Here is a 21,359-nt window from a genome sequence, read left to right on the forward strand (position 1 = left end):
GGACCAAGCGTGCAAATTACCCTAAACCATAGGGACCATTCGCGTAATTTACTCAAAAACAAAACCAAAGAGGTTGTACCGTATTTGTGCATCATGTGATTGTACTATGATGCTTATAAACCTGTACGAGACTAACCGCCATCCATAACCGAACGAGGCAGTTGCAGATATATATATATATATATATATATATATATATATATATATATATATATATATATATATATATATATATATATATATATATATATATATATATATATATATATATATATATATATATAGTACGCCTCATACGGCGTCGTTGTGGAAACAACCTGGCTAAGGTTATGTTCATCGTTGCTCATAATTTGAAGGAGCAGCACAAAAATGGTGCACACTGCATACGATTCTCGCGAATTGCTCAATGATTGTCCGAAGAAGATCAATGCCGTCGAATACTACGGCGCAAAGCTACTACTCGCTTGCTCCGACGGATCTCTACAAATCTATGGTTCAGAATCCGCCAATCGATCTTCCTCATCCGATCGCCTCTATCAAACGCTGGAACTCAAGAAGGAACTGTACGTGCTTGAAAGAAACGTCAATGGATTCTCGAAGAAACAGGTGTGGTCAATGGAGCTATTGGCGTCAAGAGAGCTTTTGCTGTCTCTATCTGAGTCAATTGCGATCCATAGGTTACCCAATTTGGAGCCGGTAACGGTGATTTCGAAGGCAAAAGGAGCCAGTGCATATTCATGGGAAGATCGCAGAGGGTTCTTGTGCTTCGCTAGGCAAAAGAGAGTTTGCATTTTCAGACACGATGGTGAATTTCTGTTTGATTTCCAATTGAGAGTAAGTGCAAATGTGAATTTCGGAACTATACATTTACCCTAAATCTGTTTTGTATCTCTAGGAGTGAGGGGATTCGTGGAGGTGAAAGAATTTGGTGTTCCAGATACAGTCAGATCAATGTCTTGGTGTGGGGAAAACATATGTGTGGGAGTTAGAAGAGAATACACGATACTGAATGCCACAAATGGTGCACTATACGAGATCTTCCCATGGGGGAGGATTGCTCCACCTGTAATGGTGCCTCTTCCATCCGGAGAACTTCTTCTAGGGAAGGTACTATGCATTCTCATCATTTTAAATGCCATCAAAGGATCATAATTACATCATATATGAACATGAACTAATGATCTGACATTTTTGTCAGGATAACCTTGGTGTGCTTGTAGATCAAAATGGTAAGCTCATTCAGGAAGGCAGAATTTGTTGGTCTGAGCCACCCTCAAGAGTTGTCATTCAGAAACCCTATGTTATTGCACTTTTACCAAAACACATTGAGGTATCTCAACAATCTACACCACCAAATTGAATACTACTTTCTTAATTCCATCATGATCTTGAAATATTACTATCTACACATTCTATTCCACCTGAATCTTTCAGATACGATCTTTGAGAGTCCCTTATCCACTGATACAAACTATTGTTCTACGCAATGTACGCCATATTCAACAAGGAAATAATGGGATTATCGTTTCCTTAGAAAGATGTTTATTTGGATTGTTCCCTGTTCCTCTTGGTGCACAGGTTTGTTTCATACTAATCAAAATAGTTCTGTATGCAATCTTATGTAAATTGTATGCTTCTTTTATCTTAAAGATTACTGGAAGTGTATGCAAATTACTGTATGTTTAATGCAGATTGTACAACTGACAGCATCTGGAAACTTTGAAGAAGCTTTAGTATTATGTAAGATGCTTCCACCAGAAGATTCAAGTCTACGAGCCTCAAAGGAGCAATCAATTCATATCAGGTAATTATAAATTTATAATTAACCTGAATACTATTGATTATGGATAATGATAATCACCTGTTTTTTTGTCCAATTCTACAGATATGCACACTATCTGTTTGAAAACGATAGCTATGAAGAAGCCATGTATCATTTTGCAGCATCCCAAGTGGAAATAACCTATGTGCTTTCTTTATATCCATCTATTGTTCTTCCCAAACCAGTTGACAAAAGTACTGATGTTAGTGGGGAGTCGACCTTATCAAGAGTCAACTCTGGTACAACTGAATACTATACAGACAGTTCTCCAAGTTCTCAAATCAGTCAAATGGAATCTGATGACATTCCTGCTCTTGAACCCAAGAAAATGAACCACAATACTCTAACAGCTCTCATAAAATATTTGAAAAAAAAGAGGCCCAACATTGTTGGAAAGGCGGCTGCTGAAGGCACAGAGGAAGTTGTTTCAGATGCTGTGGGCCAGACTACACGTTCCAAGAAATCAAACAAGGTAAATCAACTCTAATAACTTAACTTTTTCCAATTGGATAAAAAAAATTTGAACTTTTTTGTAGTTTTGATTTCTTTTTGTGTTTTTAGGGACGAGTTAATATTCCTACTGATTCTGGTGCTAGAGAGATAGCAGGAATATGTGACACTGCACTTCTGCAAGCTTTACTTTTGACTGGTCAAATTGTTGCTGTTTTGGAATTACTCAAGGGTTTTAACTACTGTGATATGAAGATATGTGAGGAGCTGTTGCAGAAAGGAAATCATGATGTTTGTTTGTTAGGGCTTTATAAATACAACTCAATGCATCGTGAAGCTCTTAAACTTCTTCATGAATTAGTGGAGGATTCCAAATTAGAACAACCCAAAATCACCACCAAGAATAAGTTCAAACCTGAGATGATAATCGACTATCTCAAAGTAAGTTCATACTTCTCTTATTATGTCAAACACAATCTAAGACAAAATGATGTTTTTGATGGTTTTCATATGCAGCCTTTATGTGGGATTGATCATATGCTTGTGTTAGAATTCTCAACATTTGTTCTTGAAAGTTGTCCTACAAAAACAATTGAGCTTTTTCTATCAGGAAATATCCCTGCAGATTTGGTTAATTCTTACCTAAAACAACATGCTCCTACATTACGTGCCACATATTTGGAACAAATGCTCTCAATGAATGAAGATGGAATCTCACCACATCTTCAAAATGAAATGGTAATTCATTTCATTTATTAACACAAAATTTAACTCTTATGTGAATGAAGTTATGATTTTTTTTTTGTGTTTGTAGGTGCAAATTTATCTTTCAGAAGTGCTTGATTGGCATGCTGACCTCACTGCTCAAAACAAGTGGGATGAAAAACTGTATATTCCACCAAGGAGAAAACTCATAACTGCATTACAGGGTATTTCAGAATATAATCCTGAAGCTTTTTTAAAAAGAATCCCACCAGATGCTTTATATGAAGAAAGGGCAATCTTATTAGGAAAAATGAATCAGCATGAACTCGCATTATCCATATACGTTCATAAGGTATTATTTTGTTTGTTTCTTTTTTACTTAATGGTTCAAAAGGGTAAAATGGTCATTTACTGGAATTCTGTTATGATTACAGCTTCATGTTCCTGAATCGGCCCTATCGTATTGCGATCGAGTATACGAGTTGGGAGGAGCTCATCAACAATATGGAAAAGCTCAAGGAAACATATACTTAACTTTAATGCAAGTTTACATGAACCCTAGAAAAACAACGAAAAACATCGAAAAAAGGATCACGAATTTGGTGACTTCATCGAGCACTGGTAATTTGAAGAGTGCTTGGTCATCAGTTAGGGGTAAAGGAAAAGGGTTAGGTAAGAAGATTGTAGAGATAGAAAGCGCGGAAGATTCTAGAATGAAAGCAAGTAGTGGTGAATCTGGGAGAAGTGATTATGATACAGATGATGTTATTGAGGAAAGAAGCTCAACAGTTATGCTTGATGAAGTGCTGGATGTATTAAGTCAGAGGTGGGACCGGCTTCATGGAGCGAAAACTGTTAGACTCTTGCCTAAAGAGACTAAGCTACAGGTTAGGTTATACTTATATTACAATTTACACCCCTCCTTTCTCTTCTATTGCCAAAAATGGCTAAAAACTAGTATTTTCTATGTAAAAAAAATACCATTTTTAATTTTTTATATTGTTTAATATCCGAGAGGTAAGGTACTAACTACTAAATATGAAAGTTGATCCAAATTGGTCACTATGACCTCCTATAGCTAAATTTTATTTTTTATAATTTTGGTCAAAGTTTTAATATTTGTTACCAATTTGGTCCTAACTTTTTACAAACGTGTACAAAACTTTTTTACAACTTTGTTTTTACATTTTTTTTACAAATTGGTTTTTTCTTACAAATTAGTTTCTAAACATTTGTTTTCTAAAATTTTTTACGTATTCATTTTTTAAATGGTTTTTATAACTTTATCTATAAGAATGTCTTTTTTTTTTACAAATCACTTTTGTGAAAATGAATAAGTGCATGCTTTTTACAAAATTTTACATGTTTTTTTCACAAACTTTCGTGTTTTTTTTTTCACCACCTTTACATGCTTTTTACAAAAAAAAGGTTATATAAACAACTTTGTAAAAGAACGAATTTATAAACGAATATGTAAAGAAGGTGTTTTTACAACCTTTACATGCATAAAAGTGAATACAATTTTTTTTTACAAAACAAATTTGTAAAAAAATCATGTAAAAACAAAGTTGTAAAAAACCTGGGACCCAATCCGTAACAAAAATTAAAACATGGGCCAAATTTGTAAAAAAGAAAAGTTGAGTAACATGTAAACTTGCTATAACAAGTCACCGTAACCAATTTGGAACAACTTTCATAGTATTAAAATCTTAAAGTCTGTAAAAAGAATGGAACTTTGGATACATCGAAAATAGTCGCTTAAAAAAAGACCATTTTGTTAAGGTTTAACCCTTACATAATGTGGGAAGCAAGTATTTTAATTAAATGAAAGCACATTGCTATTCCAGAGGTTGTTTCCATCTCTGGGACCACTCATGAAGAAGACGAGTGAATCATGTCGGAATTTTCAAGTGATCAAGAGTTTGAGACAATGTGAGAACCTACAGGTATATTTATATATGTTTAATTAATTGATTATCTTCTCGTGTTACATATAATGTCATCTAAATACAAAACAATTTTTATAGGTTAAAGACGATCTGTATAAGCAAAGAAAAGGAGAATTGAAGATCACGGGTGATAGTGTATGTTCCCTTTGCAATAAAAAGATTGGAACGAGTGTTTTTGCAGTGTATCCGAATGGAAACACCATTGTCCACTTTGTTTGTTTTCGTGACTCGCAGAACATGAAAGCCACCAGAAAAGGATCCTTTTTAAGGAAGCGATAAAAACATGTTTTTTTCAACTCCAGATCATTGCCTAATTCAATAAGTTAAACGTCCAACAGGCTAAAGGCACTATATATATATGGTTAATAATATGTTTCTTTCATGTTCTAATCGAGATTCAGTTTTGTCGGGGTTTTTTTTAACACAATAAGCTTGTGAATTTGTATCTAATTTATGCAATATTCTTTATGCATTTTTTTAATTTTTGCAACAAGATGGTTTATTTTAGGACCAAAATGTGTAATACATGTAAACTATGTTAACTGGTTGGAACCAGGTGGACATATATATGGTTAAGTTCAAATGAGAACACTTTTTAATGTGAGAACGTGAGAACACTACTTTATGTTACTATTCTACTATGAATTTAATATGTATAGTATTGTAATAATTATAATATGAATATATTCAATTTTATATTGCTATTCTACTATAAAATTTATATATACATGTAGTAATTTAGTAAATTCTAATGTGAATGTTAAATATGTGATTGTTCATATATTCGGTGACGAATAATATCATAAAGTTGTATATACAAAATTTTAATGTGAATATTAATGTGTGATTGTTCGTATATTTGTTGATGAATAATGTCATATTGTTGTATATATAAAATTTATAGTAGAATAGTAACATAAAGTAGTGTTCTCACGTTCTCACATTAAATAGTGTTCTCATTTGAACTTAACCCTATATATATATATATATATATATATATATATATATATATATATATATATATATATATATATATATATATATATATATATATATATATATATTAACAAATCGGTTTGACAAGTTTACTATTATCAATAGATAAGACTATGATGGTGCTTATTCATTTGCCCTTTCAATTAGATTTGTAGATAGCAAACATTTTTTAAGTTTGGTTTTTCATTTCATGTGAATAAAAGTCTACTGGTTGAGGTGTGAAATTCCACACAAGAGGTCCATGGTTTAAACCATGACAAACCCTAATATTACTAATGTTTCGTAATTGACCTTTCATGTGGGTCTGGAGGAGGGGAAGGAGGGATACATAGGTTGCTCAGCTAGTACGATTTACCATTTTTTTAGATATTCACAAGGGGATAATTTAGGCCATTTGTTATTGGATTATATACATGGATGGGGAATAAATAATATTACGAGCATGCCCGTCGCTAACACAATTTCAAACGATAAGGTAAAAAAATTGTCTAAATATTATGACGGTGGAAACCATTTCAGATAGGGTGCATGACCCATATCTTAAACATTATTGCCAAAGATGGACTAAAAGGAAAAAAACTACTATATGGATTATGTCAAAAAAGTTGTTAGATATATAAGACAATCCATCCACAGAATTACAAAGTTTAAGAAATGTATGAAAGAGTGTCGAGTAGGCTCGAAGAAGTTCTTGTGTAGTGATTATCCTATGAGATGGAACTCCACTTACGAGTTGTTGAAGACAGTCTTGGAGTTAAGAGAGACGTTTGTCGAATGTGAAGTTCTAAGGTATTAAATTTTGATTCTTTTATTTATAAAAAAATTCAAGTTATTTTTTTATGATTTTAGAATGTTTTTTATATTTACCAATAAACTTTTTTTTATAGATATTTCATATACAAATGATTTAGGTAGAGCTTCGAAACATTCAAATTTTGGTGTCATAAAAGGACATAGTGGAGTTTTTTGAGAAATTCAAGACAAAAACAAAAATTATCGACATCATCAAAACCTTTGGTCCATCTATTTTTCAGAGAAGTTTTAGATGTCGACAAACATCTAAGAGACACGTCACAAAACCGGACTTTTTCCACATGTATCTTGAAATACATTTGAAGTATGACAATAATTAGGGTACATTTGACATACTAAATGATTACGTGTACTTAACGTTGTTATTGGATCCATAAACGAAATCATCATTTATGGTACATGCCTAATTAAGATGATTTGGGTGGTTGGAATGAAGATGAAGCATTTATTTACAAGGTACAAAGAAAAGTTTAAATATCATGTATCATATCAAGAACAAAAACATGAATAAGTAGTGGCTTGTGATGATGATAACTAATGTAACGTCCCAAAAATGTTAAATAATTTTTTTTAATAAGATAAAAACCATCCATTTCATTCTTTCACAAAATAACCAAAGTATAAATTTATTCTTAAAATATCAGAGTAAACATAAAATAGATAGTGCGGAATCTCCGGTGGATGCAATGCAATCACGTCGGATTCTTCTCTTTGCTACTAGAGGTACCTAAAACATTTAAACTTGAAGACGTAAGTACAAAACTTAGCGAGTTCCCCAAAATACCACATATCATTCATGTACGACCTATTTCAGCCTACGGGCCCAACCCTAAGGTCTATTTCAACCAACAATCTATTTCAGTCATGTGAATGCAATGATCCAACCATAGTCTTACACTCACTTCTGTTGCTACAACCTCACTATGCAGTCTTTTATGCCATGACCCAACCATGGTCTTCGATGCAAGTTACAAAGACTTACAACATACAATGACACCTAGTGTCCTACGTCTCTCTACGAAGCATACTACACCACAGCTCGTAGAATCCTAAGGTTGGTGCTACACACCACCTAATAACATAAAAGGCCAAACCATAGTCTACATCTAAAACTACTCATTTAACTAAAAGTCAACGGTTAACAGTCAGCCACCACATAGTGGCCAAATACTGACCGCATCGTGGCAGCTACACGACAAAATAATCGCGTAAGAAACCCGCCACCACGTCGTGGCGAGCATAATGACACATCATGGGAACAGGTCAAAATAGCTTAATGGATTAAGTCCTTAATCCGTTAATCCCAACACTCATACTTTCCACAAAACTTCTTTCCATTAATAAGCTTCATAAAAATCATTGGTTTATGGACATGTATGTAAAATGCATATCATGTACTCAAACAAGACCAATGGTGGTTGTCGAGGCCAACAAAATGAATAACTCTAAATCTTTTGCACTAAAATAGTGTATAGTGGTAAAGGGGTCGAATCCACAGAGATTGGTTCAATTTGTTACTCAATGAAAATCTCTTTGTAAAAATACTTGTAAAATAACAATAAAATAAAATGGGGGGGGGGGGGGGGGGGGGGTTGTTCTTTTGAAATTACTTGAAATAAAACTAGAATTAAACTAAGAATTTAGTGGACATTTCAACAAAAGTAAGAGTTTGATATAAAATCAATGAGAGAATGATGGTTGACTCAAGGTTTCCTCACTTGGACTTTTTAATGAACATATCATTAGAATCCAATGGTGCAATACTTGTTTTAAATCTTTAATTTGGATATAGTAATCCAAGAAGCTTGAGATTACCTAAACTTTTCTTAATTATTAAAATGGTTAGAGAAGCTCATAACAATTTCCTTAGTCAAAGTCATAATTTCCATTAAACATGTAATTAGTGAAAGCCAACTAGCATTAAGAACAAAAAAGTCACCAAATCCAAGAGGAGTCAAAAGCTTCCACTACCATGTTTGAGAAAATGCTTTTATGATTGTGTGAAGTAAAACCAACACAAAAATCACTTGTTGCTTGCTAATTTGAAGATCATTTACTTAATCAAGAAATTAGCTAACTAATCACCACAAACACATTTAAACTCATGAATAAAAAGCATACAAGTAGTGATAAGATGTTAAAACAAAAAACATTTTCATAAAGATTCAAACACAAGTTCATGGAATCATCAACATTCAACAAAAAGTCAAAGGATTTCACCAATAGTCAACCCAGGTTTTGTTTAGCCAAGCATGGCTAAACTCAAATAAACAAAGTTAGAAAGATAGTACCCAACATATTACAAGATTCAAGAGTAAAATGATGAAGTTCTTCAAGGTTTTTGGCCTTCAAAATGCCCCCAAGTTCGGATGCTCAAAAGTTGTGAAAAGTGGCACACCAACCTTCCCAATATAGAGCTTCAATTGAAATTCTGAAAATGCCCCAACAGGAATCCACGCGGGCCGCGTAAGAGTGACGGAGTTTTGGGCTACTTCAACAGTTAGGCCTGCATAACTAGTCAATTGGCCCAATTCAAGTCCAATCAACTTCTAGGCTATTTTTCTTCAAGTTTTCTTCAATTTGAGCCCAATTTGTCTTCTCTAAATCACTCATAGTTTCCGCAAACTCCCAATCAACGATCTCAACACACTCGAAAATTCTCCTCCATAGCCATCAAGCCCAAAATCCTCGTTGTCCTCCAAGTCCAATTGCCTCCCAAAGATTCCGCTCCGCTAGTCTCCAAAAAATTTGCAATTATGCTCAGGAAACTAGAAAGTACCCGAAATGGTCATAAAATAACAAAAAGGAAAATATGCGTGGAAATTAACTAAAATGCGAATGAAATGAGCTAAAATAAACTATAAAAAGAAGTAAATAAAATGAAGCTATCAATCAAAATGAGGGAAATGGGGGGTAAAAACCCATGCATGTCAACAAATAAACAAAGAAGTCCAAATGTGAACCATTTAATGAAGTTTGGACTTCATTGATACATAAAGTTGCAAACTTTATTAAGATGGTGATGAGCTAGCTTGGTGGTTCAATGCTCTTCAAGACCTTCCTTCTCCTTTAAAAGCCACAAATCACCAAAATGAATATCGAAAGATCACAAGAGGCTAGTTTTTTTTTACAGGGGGGTGTCTTCTGGAGATATGGGGGTTGAGGGTGGGTGAAACCCTATCCCTCATATCCTTTATATAGGGACCAAAGCTTGAAACTTAGGGTTTTGTGTGGACGGTGGCGCCAGGCCATGGTCATTAAATCACCACGTAATGCTCTAAACATCACGTCGTGGTGAGGCTAAATTTACGATTTCAAATTTTAAAAGCACGAGAGGATTTAAATAATAATACCTGAAAAATCCAAATGTTATAACTAGGGCTGTGATAAAAAAAACGAAACTGATAACCGAACCAAATCAAATGATGTTTGGTTTATTTGGATTGGGTTATTTAGTTATTTGGTTAATTCACTTTAGTTAACCGAATAAGGATATCTTATTTGGTTTGATTCTGGTTAAATTTTCATGATTTTGGTTAAACTAGAAAAACGAATAAGTTATTTAATTAATATATATTTTATAGTTTATATCTATAAATTAATATTTTATATTTAAATTGATAGATAGTTACTAAAAAATATTTTCACAACATATTATTTAATTATTAACCATTATGAATTTATAATTGTTAATATATTGTATTAAGAAAACAACTAATTAGTTAAATGTCAATTAACTTTTAGTCATTTGTTTTGACTAAAGTTATATTAACATACCTCTACAACTTGTATGACTATATCGATATTTTAAGGCAACATATGATGAAAGACTAGATTTAATATGTTATGTATTAGTGTATTTTTTTTCATTTGGTAAAAGTTTAGTAATTAGTTTTTTCTTTAAGTTTAATATTTATTTTTACATGTGAAATTTTGTTCAATTTAATTAATAAACCGAAACCGAATTAACCAAAACCGATTAAACCAAACCTTATTTGGTTTGGTTATGGTTAGTTTTAAGATGTAAAAAAAAAAAGTTGGTTAAACCGAAATCCAAATAACACCAGATTGATAACGACTTTTTGAGTGATTTCCTATACATACGTTGAAGGAACCGATTTGGTTTCAATGGATACCGATTTCCTATACGTACGTTGAATGAGCTAAAAGTCTCTTATACTAAAGAGTTTGACATCCTTTACCGGTGAAAACAAAACTTGTTACGTTTCCTTATTGTTGCTCAGATGACTAAAATGTAATTTCTAATACTTTTTTTTAGTATTTTCGAGTTTATTTATAAAATAACCGGCTTATAATTTTTAATCGTTTTGTTGTTAGATATTTTGGACATATAAGTTTTGACCATGGTATTTGAGTCCGCATTTAGCATTTTAGGTTATATATATATATATATATATATATATATATATATATATATATATATATATATATATATATATATATATATATATATATATATATATATATATATATATTATATAACTAGTTTATAACCCGTGTGAACCACGGTTACAAAATTAATTAAACTTTCTAAGTAAAAACTCAAAACTATTAATTAATTATTTTAAATAACTTATTAAATAAAATATATATTTTTAGTTATATATAAAATTATAATCGTTAATTCATATAAATACGTAAAATATATCATCTTATAATTTGTATAAATTTTATTTTATTATAATTAGTATAAATTTTATTTTATTTTAATTCTAATATTATTAATTTAATGTAATTAAAATGTGATTTAAATTTTGAAATTTGAAATTTGAAATGAAGAATTAATAGATTGACAAGTGTTATGATATTAATTACAAGTGTCAATAGATTGACAAGTATCATGATATTAATTAAAATGTCTAACATGGTGACACATGGCAAAATAGCTATTCTTTTATTAGAATATTAGAATAAAGATTATCGAACTTAATTGAGAACACTGATAGTGGAGGCATTGTTTCTTTTTGGTTAGTACTACAAAACTTGTAATGTACTGCTTACACTTTAGGATTTTTTTTCCGCCTTTGATCCTTGTATTCCATGCTTATGGAATTGTATCAACAACTTAAAGGCTTGTACAATGTGAAAATCAGGTTTCGAGGGTATGGTACCCAATAGGGGTGAAAATTGACCCAGTCATACTAGACCGAACTGGACCAGTTTTCAGTTTTCATTAAGAGGGCCGATTTTCGATTCTTAAATTTAGGAGTGAATAAAAAACGAACCGCAAACCAAAAAACTGTATAAAAACCAAAAAAACTAAAACCGAACATAAAAACAATGGTTTGGTTTCCATTTTTTCAAAAACCAAAATATTCGATTTAGTTGCAGGTTTTTGGTGGTTCGATGTTATTGGGTCTAGGTAAAAATCCGGACCGACCCAAAAGGTGTTTTAATTGAACTTCTCATATTCTTTAAACTTTCATAAGTCTCTCCTTTGAGTTAGAAATGACAAGATTTTTTTTCAACATGCAGTTATCTGTTTGTGATTTATTTTAGACTATATAAACACATTATTTAGTTACATATTGATTGAGTAACAAGTCCCAGAACACAAGGTATCAATACCGAAGTAATGTTGTTTCAACATTGAGTTTATTGTTTGTATTTCATTTTATATTATATAAACACATTATTTTTTTTATGTATGAAGTTAATTTTTGCTGGTTGATTTGGTATAATATGATCATTTCGGCTCAAAGCATTAACTAGTTGTATCGACTGCATAAAAACATGTATCGGTTCCAATCATATATTTGACCAAATAACCGGTGTAGTCTAAACAATCTAGTTATCGGTTCCCATTATTAGTCAAAAACCGGTTCCGGTTCCAAATAGAGGCCGCTTCGGTTGTTCACCCCTAGTATCGAATACCTAGAAACAATATCGGTACCGTCCAATACTATATATATATATATATATATATATATATATATATATATATATATATATATATATATATATATATATATATATATATATATATATTAATTAAAATTTCATAATAAAAATTTATAATTATTAATCAGTTATTTTTAATAAATCATTTTAAATAAATTACGGTCGCTTGCCGTGATTTAAAATAGCGGCTCTCGCAGTGAGATAGCGGTTTTTAAATATCATGTAAAATCAATCAATTAAATATTCCTTATAAATAAGTTAATCGTTCCCTTATATAAAATTAATCCATAGAAGAAGGAAAAGAGGCGATAGAAACAGAAAGAAAATGAAATCGGCATAGCTAAAATCAATTTTGTGAAATAGCGGTCAAAAACCGAGATCTCGGAGTCGAAATAGCGGAAAATAGCGGCCAATCTCGATGATATTAGCGGCTCCGCTATTTTGAGCGCTATTTGAAATCACTATTTTGCCAACACCCACGAAACACTATCCCACCGTGATCTTACCGAGATCCCGACGCTATTAACTGACCAATTTCTATTCACGGAAGAGTCAATAACATTTTCTAATTTTATTATCATATTTATTAATTATTTATAATTGATCATTATTTAATGTAATATTAACATGAGAAAAATGATTTAAAATGGCAAACATTTGCAAATTTGCTTTTTAGGTCACTAAATTTTTAATTGTATCTAATAATTAAATCAATTTTTTTATTTTGATTTTAAAATAATAATGATTATGTATCTAATAATTAAATACCTATTGTTGTCATTTTTCAGAAACCAATACTTGAACTATTTAGATTTTTACCGATTAAAATGACAATGTCACAAAACAACATGACGTTGCTAATAGTTATCATTTGCGGTTCGAGAAAAATGATTACATGAGACTTCTAATTAGAAATAGCAATGGTAGTAACAGTTTTCATTGTCATTTTAATCAAAAAAAATCGTAATCATTGGTGCAGTGGCGGTGTTATTAATTGTCACTTTAAGTCATTTTCCCAATTAGAGTCTCGTGGTACCGTGGCGGTGTTATTTGCGGTATAATCAGCTTTGTCGCAAGTGATGTCTAGCGGTTTGATACCTTCATAAGTTTGAGGTTAGGATTTCAAAATTTTGAACATGTTAAAAATTATGTCCAATGTGCAAGGGTTTTCCTAGAAATCCTTTTGGGGGCTAAACTTGCGCGCTAAAAAAGCTAGAATTCTGGGTTACCATGGGGTCCACTGATTCGATTGCCTTTTCCTAAAAAAAATAAAAAAAAACAGCTTCATCCTCCAAAAGATACTACTCGGTGCACGTGTGGAACACGTGCCTATTTTTATCAAAACTTTGTTTGGCACAATCGTTCTATGTTCGCGACATTTCAAGTCTCATGACTCAGTGATATCCATTAAATCGAGTTTGAGAATTGAGATTAGTATAACGCAAACCAGGAGTGCATTGATGATTTGTACGTTACAAGTATTATTGACTATAGAAAGTTAGAGATTTTCACATCTTTCTTTCATTCCATAAGAAGATATATCATCTCAAAACCGTATCTTTCCTTGCAAAACGGTAGACAACAACACCAGTTCTAGAATCACTAGATGGACCATCTTCATGAATCAATTCAACCTGAAAATGCTTCTTCGCTCTCTTAAAGAACCCAGATTCCTTCTTCCACCGCCTCAAATGACCCATCAGAAACACCTTCTCACCGGCGTCACCTCCGCCGTCTAACAACAAGAATTTCAACGTCTGAAGCAAAGGTTCATACAGATGATCATGATAAACCACGTCAGAACCAATAATCAAGTCGTATTCCCGCCCTATTGCTTCCATTTCTTCCGTTTCCCCCCAACTCATCGGCGCCACGTGGACTTCGCCGCCGCGTGGGGCTAATACTTCGGAATTAGCGTCGGCGTTGAACTTGAGATTTACCAGCACGTGAGGGAGATCCGTCACGGTGACGTCAGCGCCGAGTATGGCGGCGGCGGCGATCCCGACGATGCCGGTTCCGGATCCTAGCTCCAGAATGCGAAGGCGTGGATGGCGTTTTGCGGTAGTGATGGCGGCGGAGAATGGATCGGTGTTGGAGGCGTGGTAGCTGTCGAGAAGTTTGACGAAAGTGGCGGCGGCTGGCCAGAGCTGGAAGGAGAGGCCTTGGGAGGGAAGTTGGCGGATTACGACGGTGGAATCGATTGACGTAAGGTGGTAGTTTTGGTGTTGAATGGGTGTCGGAGCAAGTTCGGGCTTCTTACCGTTTTGCTGTTGAGCATCATCGTCGTTGTCTAGTAAAAGCATTGTGACCGGATTGATCTCTTCGTCGTCGCTGTCTACGGCGGAGACGGTGGTCATGAGATGAAGGCGCCGTCGTTTTTAGGGTTGAAGAAGGTTATGGGGACACTATTTTAAGAAACTTGCTGGGGAAGTAGGTTAAGATTTGGACGATTTTGCCCTTTTGTCCCCGTCAAGTGGATAACGTTGACTTGATTTTTTTGACCGAATCTTTACCATTGGGAGAATCACGCGAATAAATCTTCTATTCTGTTTCTTTTTTCCTTTTTTGGGCATTGAAGTATTTGAGGAGGGAATGGAATGGAATGTACGATTCCATTCCGATCCAAAAACATTGCTTACTGCAGAAAGAAATCATACTTTTCTATTCGAGTAGGAATGCGTCCCTAATATTCATTCCTACACCATTTTTTTTCATTTTCCACGAGGTAAAAATTGTAATCTTCTAATATATATTAGTCGCTATTTTTTTTGGTCAATATCAAATCCGATTTTGCAATAATAGGTTATTAGGTTTTAACCAAATCCGTTAAATTCTTTATTTTATAAAATATAAAAAGATTCTTAAACACCCCACAATAATGTTTATAAAAAAACATAAGTAGTTTTGTGATTTATATTAAAATTAATTACAAAGTAAGTGAGGATATAAATTCTAAACAAGAGCTGTACTTTATAAAACTAATTACAAAGGAGGTAGGGATATAAATTCCAAACAAGAACTGTATTTTTAAATGCCAAAAGAGTCCAAAGTAATTACTAGCATTTAACATTATATATTATTTTCCTGTTAATACAAATCTCATGAATTAAGCGGTTTGTAGATCATACTCGTAACGCGTTTTAAAAGCTTTTTAAAGTTTTGTTTAAAAACTCAAAACATTTTTCAATTATATGATATATCGACTTGTCAAAACATTTTTTAAGCTTCAATTTGGCTTAGAGCATCAAACTCATGAATAGATCAAAGGCTAGATTGAGTAATAAGTGAAGCTTGAATCACTGTTAAAGCCCTAAATCAAAGTTAATTTCCCAAAAATAGACGCATTTATGCAAATTCTAATAAATGATGGATTAGAAACTACATCAATTTCACGAAAATGAGTTGAAATTTCATATTTCACCATTCTTAGGGCTTTGAAGCCCCAAAAAAACCATTTATGCTCAAAATCATGTCAGGAATATGAGAGAGATGGAAGTAGATTAGCAACCTAAGAGCTAAAACCAACATAAAACCTTCATTAAACAAACCTAACATGATAAATTTTCTGATTTGGAATTTCCTCCAAACCCTAGTTTGAAAATGGGAGAGATTACTTTCTAATGGTCCAAAGGTGATTATTCTTAAGTTACTTCAAACTCTCTCTAAAACTCCTTCCACGGAGAAAATCACCTTCAACCTTCCTTCTTCCTTCTCAAATACGTTGCATTAGAGTTTTTATTAAATGACTTATTTCGTGTTATTTTTAGATTAGTCAAGTTTAGGGTCTTCAAGATGTGGTAATCACATGTTTCCATAGCTAAACAGTGGCGTAGCCACATAGATACCATTAGAGATGCAAACAGCAGTCTTGGAGTACAATCAACTTTTATTTTTATTGGCAACTATACTCCACTTATACTTCCCATGTTGATCATTCTATCGGTGTTACTACTTGCATTAACCCAGTTGAGCCCAATTTCGGAATTAGTTGGATAACTTGAACATGCAATTTGCCCAATTATCACACCCCATATTGCGTTTTCCATTTGGAAGGATGTGCAACATGATTTGCATCGATTTCTTAAATTTACACTTCATTTTTGTAATTATCCCACGGAAAAACAACTTAAACATTATTCCTTCATGGAATTTAGAACAAAATTATTAAATCACGACACCGTTTACTCGATAAAAAAAAACAATAAGATTTGTGATAAAAAAAAATACATGAAGTAACACTACATGTTAGTACTAGACTACAATCAATAATGATAAACAATTACCATTTTACCCTTTGATGTCATCTATAACCACACGTGCAGCGTTGCGCCCTGGTGCACCCATCACACCACCACCCGGATGGGCCCCACTCCCACATAGATACAAACCTCTCACCGGTGTTCTATAATTTGACCTGAATTAACAAAAGAGTAAATTACATTTTTGGTCCTTGAGCATAGCTGATTTTGCAATTTTGGTCCCAAATTATAGTCATTTCAGAACAGGGACCAAAAACGTTACAAAAACCTCAAATAAGCATTAAAACTGAAAGAGAAAACTTTTTGGGACCAATTTTGCAAATTTCAGCTATACTTAGGGACCAAAAATGTCATTTACTCTTAAAAAAATATGATGATTAGAGAGGGCCACTGGTTGTTGCTACTTACCATCCTTTTACAGGTCTCATGAGGAAAAGAGAATCCAACCCCATTGCACCATGGAAAATATTCCCTCCTGTCACATCCAATGTTTTTAACAAAATTACGAATTTACCCCTTTGGAAGTTTTTTTTTTTTTTTTTTTAAACTTATATATTCAATTTACCTGTGAGACCAATTATTCTTTCAAGGTCTGGTGGAGCCAACATGTCATAGCCAATAACCGATGAACTGAAGCCAGGGGCATATTCGTCAATTAATCTGAAACATCTTTGCGCAAACGATTCCTACAAAAAAATTGTTCCCAGTTCTGAAAAATCAAATGTCATACCACAATAACTTGTGAAAAACATCAGTAATCAACTTAATAATCATAAAATACACAATTTTTCTGTAATTTTTAATAATGTATTTTTATAAAATATAAAAACTCACTCTATATGCAGGATCTTCCCAGCTTCCATCATTCGGTTTATACGGTGTATACTGAATAAACAAGTTGATAACATGCTTCCCTTCAAAAAATCATTCAAAAATATTTTTCTATTATTTACCAAAACCTAAATAAATAAATAAAACTTAAAAGTTTATACAATAAATACCAGGTGGAGATATAGTCTTGTCTAAAACCGAAGGAATTGTCATTTCAATTACAGGCCTTTTTGATGGAAGCCCACTCATCGATTCTTGACATGCAGTATCAATCTCCTCCATTCTAAAGAACAAATATGATTATTTTATTATTTTATATAATAAGAATTTAAATTAAATATAAAAAGATGAAAGAAAGAAAAATAACAAACCTTTCAGAACCAATGTGAATGGTTCCCATATGTTGAGGACCAGCTTCAGGATAATTCAAATTGCAAGACTTGAAATTTGGCAATTTGTCAACTGCTAAATTGATTTTAGTTGTTGCCTGTTTAATACATTTTTATAAATCATAAAAATTTATTACAAGAATAATAATATTTGATAACGAAAATAATAATAATAATAAACTTACGGAACTATAATCAGAGTGTTTAACAGCACGTGTAAAATCATCAGGGAGAATATTTTCAGGTACTAATTCCTGTTTCAGAATTTATAAAAGTGTAATTAAATTTAATTACTTGTAGCTCAAGTTACAAAATATTTACAGAATGAAAATAAAAAAAAAAAGTTACCATGAAAGTCTTGTAAGGGGTAGCATTTGATAAAACAACTGAAGATTGAACTTGTGTTCCATCAGCTAAAATAACCTGATAAAAAAAGTCAAAGTTAGATTTTGACCAATCTTTCTTCATTATGATTGAGTGTTGAAAACTTGTAATTGTATAACAAAGCTCACTCACCCCAGTTACTGTGTGTGAATCATTGATCATAAGCTTTGATACCTGAACAACAAATAATCATAAAAGTGGATATAACATTATAAATTATAAACTATAAACTATAAAAATAATGTTTAATTATTCCAAATATATGTTAAAATGACATACCTCAGCATCAGTAAGTATGGTGACACCAGCTTCTTTAGCAGCATTTCCAATGGCCATAGACACTGAGCCCATTCCACCTTCAACATATCTAAACACATATCAGTTATGGATTATATGAGAATATAAAAGAAAATACAAATACTTCAAAAAAAAGAAGTATAATTTGGTGAAAAAAAAAGTATTGATTTATTAATAAAACATTACATACGACCAAATTCCACGTTCACCATCAGTTTCTCCCATCACATGATGTAACAAAACATATCCACTCCCTGGTGTTTGAGTATTTCCCTGATTTACAAAGTCAAAGTCAAAGTCAAAGTCAACCATGGTGATTGCATAAAACATTGGATTAATAGAAAGGGTACTTGTTACTTACAGTTGTTCCTATCACTGCATCTGTAGCAAGTGTTGCTTTCAACACCTCACTCTGCATTTTATGCACATATAAAAGATCAAAATTTTATCAAAAGCATAAATTGTCTTTAAAATCATTGAGGAATGAGGAGAAATTAACAACCTCAAACCAACGATTCAAGACGTTTGATGCTGGTGATAGTAAAAGGTCCATAAAATCTCTGTAAAAAGAAATAAATACATAAGTTTAAGCAAATATAAACAACAAATTGATGTGATAAAACCTAAAAGTCTTGTTTTTCACTAGGGTAGGAAATCTTACACAAGCCCTTGTTGACCCATGGAGACAGATTGATGTAAACAATGTGCCCAAAATTCTGATTTTTGTAACTTGTGTTTCAATCGGGAATTGAAAGATGAAACACCTTGATGAACTTCAGGTGGTGATGAATCGATTAGTGGATCCATAAACTTGCAAAATTTCTCTAGCTGATCCTCATACCTATATGTAAAAAACAGAGGAGGTAACAGATTATATTTTGATTTGTAAAAGAAACATACAAATAATCAAAATCAACGAGGTTCTTTGGAGCCCTAAGTTTTTTCCACTTGTTGAATCAGAAAGTTGGTTTACAGTCTAGATTCTACAATCCATCAATCATCATAACGAATATGAATTGAGTGAAATTATGTAGCTTATAAGAAAGTTTTTCATCAATCCATGGTAATGAAGTCGAAGTTAGCTATGAGGAGATAGAAATACGATCACATCAATTCATCACACTCATTTGAGCAAACAGTTGGTGTTCTTAATAATATGATAATGTAGTATCGAGATAGGAAAGTCACACAGGAATAGAACCTTGGATAAGCATCAGCATCCTGTTTCGAAAACTTTGAAATCTCCGAATGATTTAGCTCAGCATCAGGACCTAAAAGAAGATAGCGTCCATCCAAACACGGCGTAAACGATGAAGGACTTCTCTTCAACAGTTTCAATCCATGTCTATGTAACTCCAGATCTCTTCAATTTCATCAAATTAAATATAAAAATCAATCAAACAACCAGTTTAGAAATAGGTCAATCAGACAATAGAAAAAAGGAAAAAAAAATTTTGAATGATTTAGTGAAACCTGATGATAGAAGGACGAAGGAGGCTCTGGAGGTAGCTGCAACGGGAGAACTTGAAACCAGGGATGAGTTCTTCGGTGATGGCGGCACCGCCAATGAGGTGGCGGCGCTCAAGGACGGCGACGGAGAGGCCTGATTGAGCTAGGTAAGCAGCGGCAGTAAGGCCGTTATGACCACCGCCGATGACTAGAGCGTCCCATTTCTTGTTGTTTAAGGCGGAACTAGTGGTGCTGCAAAAGCCTCTTCTCCACATTTGGGATTCTAGCACACTTTTCACTTTCCACTGTGTGTGTTGACTGTGGTGTGTCTCAGTTGCAGTTGCAGGTTTTCAAACCAAACGTATGCGGATTAGCGATGATGTTGAACAAGTGTTACCAAAACTGGTCCGGAACCCAAACCGAATCGAAGAAAAGTTTATGTTACATGGATCGCCGTAAATCGCGTATTACAAGTGGGTCTGGAGTCTGGAGTCTAGACTCAGGTGTTAAATAGTTTTAAGAGTAAATTACACATTTGGCTCATGTGGTATACGGTATAGTTAGGGATGAAAGTGGGTCCAAATCCGGACCGAATAGACCTGGATCCGGAAAATCCAGTACCGATTAACGGGATTGTGTAGAACCGGAAACCGGACCGGTATATAGGAACCGGTTCCGATTCGGTTCCGGGTATGGTTCCGGGTAAAGCGGGTCTAGAACCGAAAAATCCGGAAACATCAAAGTGAGTAGGTTGAAACCGGATAAAGTGGGTTTAGAACCGGAAAAACCGGAATTTTTTGGTAATTACTTACTACTTAGTGGGTTGAACTTTGAAAATTTTCATATTGATATCCCGACTTTGGGGGATTGTAACTCATTGAATATGAAACCAAAATTAACAAAATTATAGTCTAAAATCATGTACAAACTTTAAAATAAACTCTAGAAAAAACCACATGTCAATTCGACTTTAAACGAATGTGATATGCATGTGTTAACATTTTCACATAATACAAAGTACAAAAACAAATAGCTGAAAGTTGAAAATTTTCAATTTTGATATCCCTATTTCGGAGGACTATAAATCATTGAA

At 33.1% G+C, this 21,359-nt stretch overlaps 3 protein-coding genes across 3 annotated transcripts; 1 reads left to right on the plus strand and 2 right to left on the minus strand.

The window, feature by feature from the left end:
- Positions 1 to 299: 299 nt before the first annotated feature.
- Positions 300 to 5,533, plus strand: LOC111909160 (vacuolar sorting protein 39). The gene is made up of 12 exons (XM_023904946.3): positions 300 to 805; positions 896 to 1,107; positions 1,199 to 1,330; positions 1,435 to 1,578; positions 1,692 to 1,804; positions 1,886 to 2,294; positions 2,384 to 2,713; positions 2,789 to 3,010; positions 3,087 to 3,329; positions 3,412 to 3,864; positions 4,825 to 4,923; positions 5,005 to 5,533. Exons 1-12 carry the CDS (start codon positions 370 to 372, stop codon positions 5,203 to 5,205), a joined length of 2,994 nt encoding a protein of 997 aa, XP_023760714.1. The 5' UTR covers positions 300 to 369; the 3' UTR covers positions 5,206 to 5,533.
- Positions 5,534 to 14,094: 8,561 nt separating this feature from the next.
- On the minus strand, positions 14,095 to 15,181 carry LOC111909159 (uncharacterized). Its single transcript, XM_023904944.3, has one exon. The coding sequence runs from the start codon at positions 15,012 to 15,014 to the stop codon at positions 14,199 to 14,201; it is 816 nt and encodes a 271-aa protein (XP_023760712.1). The 5' UTR covers positions 15,015 to 15,181; the 3' UTR covers positions 14,095 to 14,198.
- A 1,592-nt stretch (positions 15,182 to 16,773) lies between these two features.
- LOC111909158 (uncharacterized) lies at positions 16,774 to 20,757 on the minus strand. The gene is made up of 16 exons (XM_023904943.3): positions 20,291 to 20,757; positions 20,019 to 20,180; positions 19,479 to 19,658; positions 19,320 to 19,377; positions 19,179 to 19,229; positions 19,008 to 19,090; positions 18,800 to 18,887; positions 18,653 to 18,694; positions 18,485 to 18,559; positions 18,322 to 18,390; positions 18,119 to 18,234; positions 17,918 to 18,030; positions 17,751 to 17,830; positions 17,482 to 17,602; positions 17,325 to 17,391; positions 16,774 to 17,071 (listed from the first exon to the last, which is right to left on the minus strand). The coding sequence occupies exons 1-16, from the start codon at positions 20,539 to 20,541 to the stop codon at positions 16,945 to 16,947; spliced, it is 1,683 nt and encodes a 560-aa protein (XP_023760711.1). The 5' UTR covers positions 20,542 to 20,757; the 3' UTR covers positions 16,774 to 16,944.
- Between the last annotated feature and the right edge of the window lie 602 nt (positions 20,758 to 21,359).

This window comes from Lactuca sativa, chromosome 4 (assembly GCF_002870075.4).
Source record: "Lactuca sativa cultivar Salinas chromosome 4, Lsat_Salinas_v11, whole genome shotgun sequence".
NCBI lineage: Eukaryota > Viridiplantae > Streptophyta > Magnoliopsida > Asterales > Asteraceae > Lactuca > Lactuca sativa.

Bases quoted from the DNA above. Each gene is read 5' to 3' on its own strand.
- LOC111909160 (XM_023904946.3), top strand. From the start codon at position 370: ATGGTGCACACTGCATACGATTCTCGCGAATTGCTCAATGATTGTCCG. The intron at 1,108-1,198 runs GTACTATGCATT...CATTTTTGTCAG, and splicing joins GAGAACTTCTTCTAGGGAAG to GATAACCTTGGTGTGCTTGT. The intron at 3,865-4,824 runs GTTAGGTTATAC...TTGCTATTCCAG, and splicing joins CTAAAGAGACTAAGCTACAG to AGGTTGTTTCCATCTCTGGG.
- LOC111909158 (XM_023904943.3), bottom strand. From the start codon at position 20,541: ATGTGGAGAAGAGGCTTTTGCAGCACCACTAGTTCCGCCTTAAACAAC. The intron at 19,378-19,478 runs GTAAGATTTCCT...TTCTTTTTACAG, and splicing joins ATGGGTCAACAAGGGCTTGT to AGATTTTATGGACCTTTTAC. The intron at 18,235-18,321 runs GTAAGTTTATTA...TGTATTAAACAG, and splicing joins AACACTCTGATTATAGTTCC to GCAACAACTAAAATCAATTT.
- LOC111909159 (XM_023904944.3), bottom strand. From the start codon at position 15,014: ATGACCACCGTCTCCGCCGTAGACAGCGACGACGAAGAGATCAATCCG.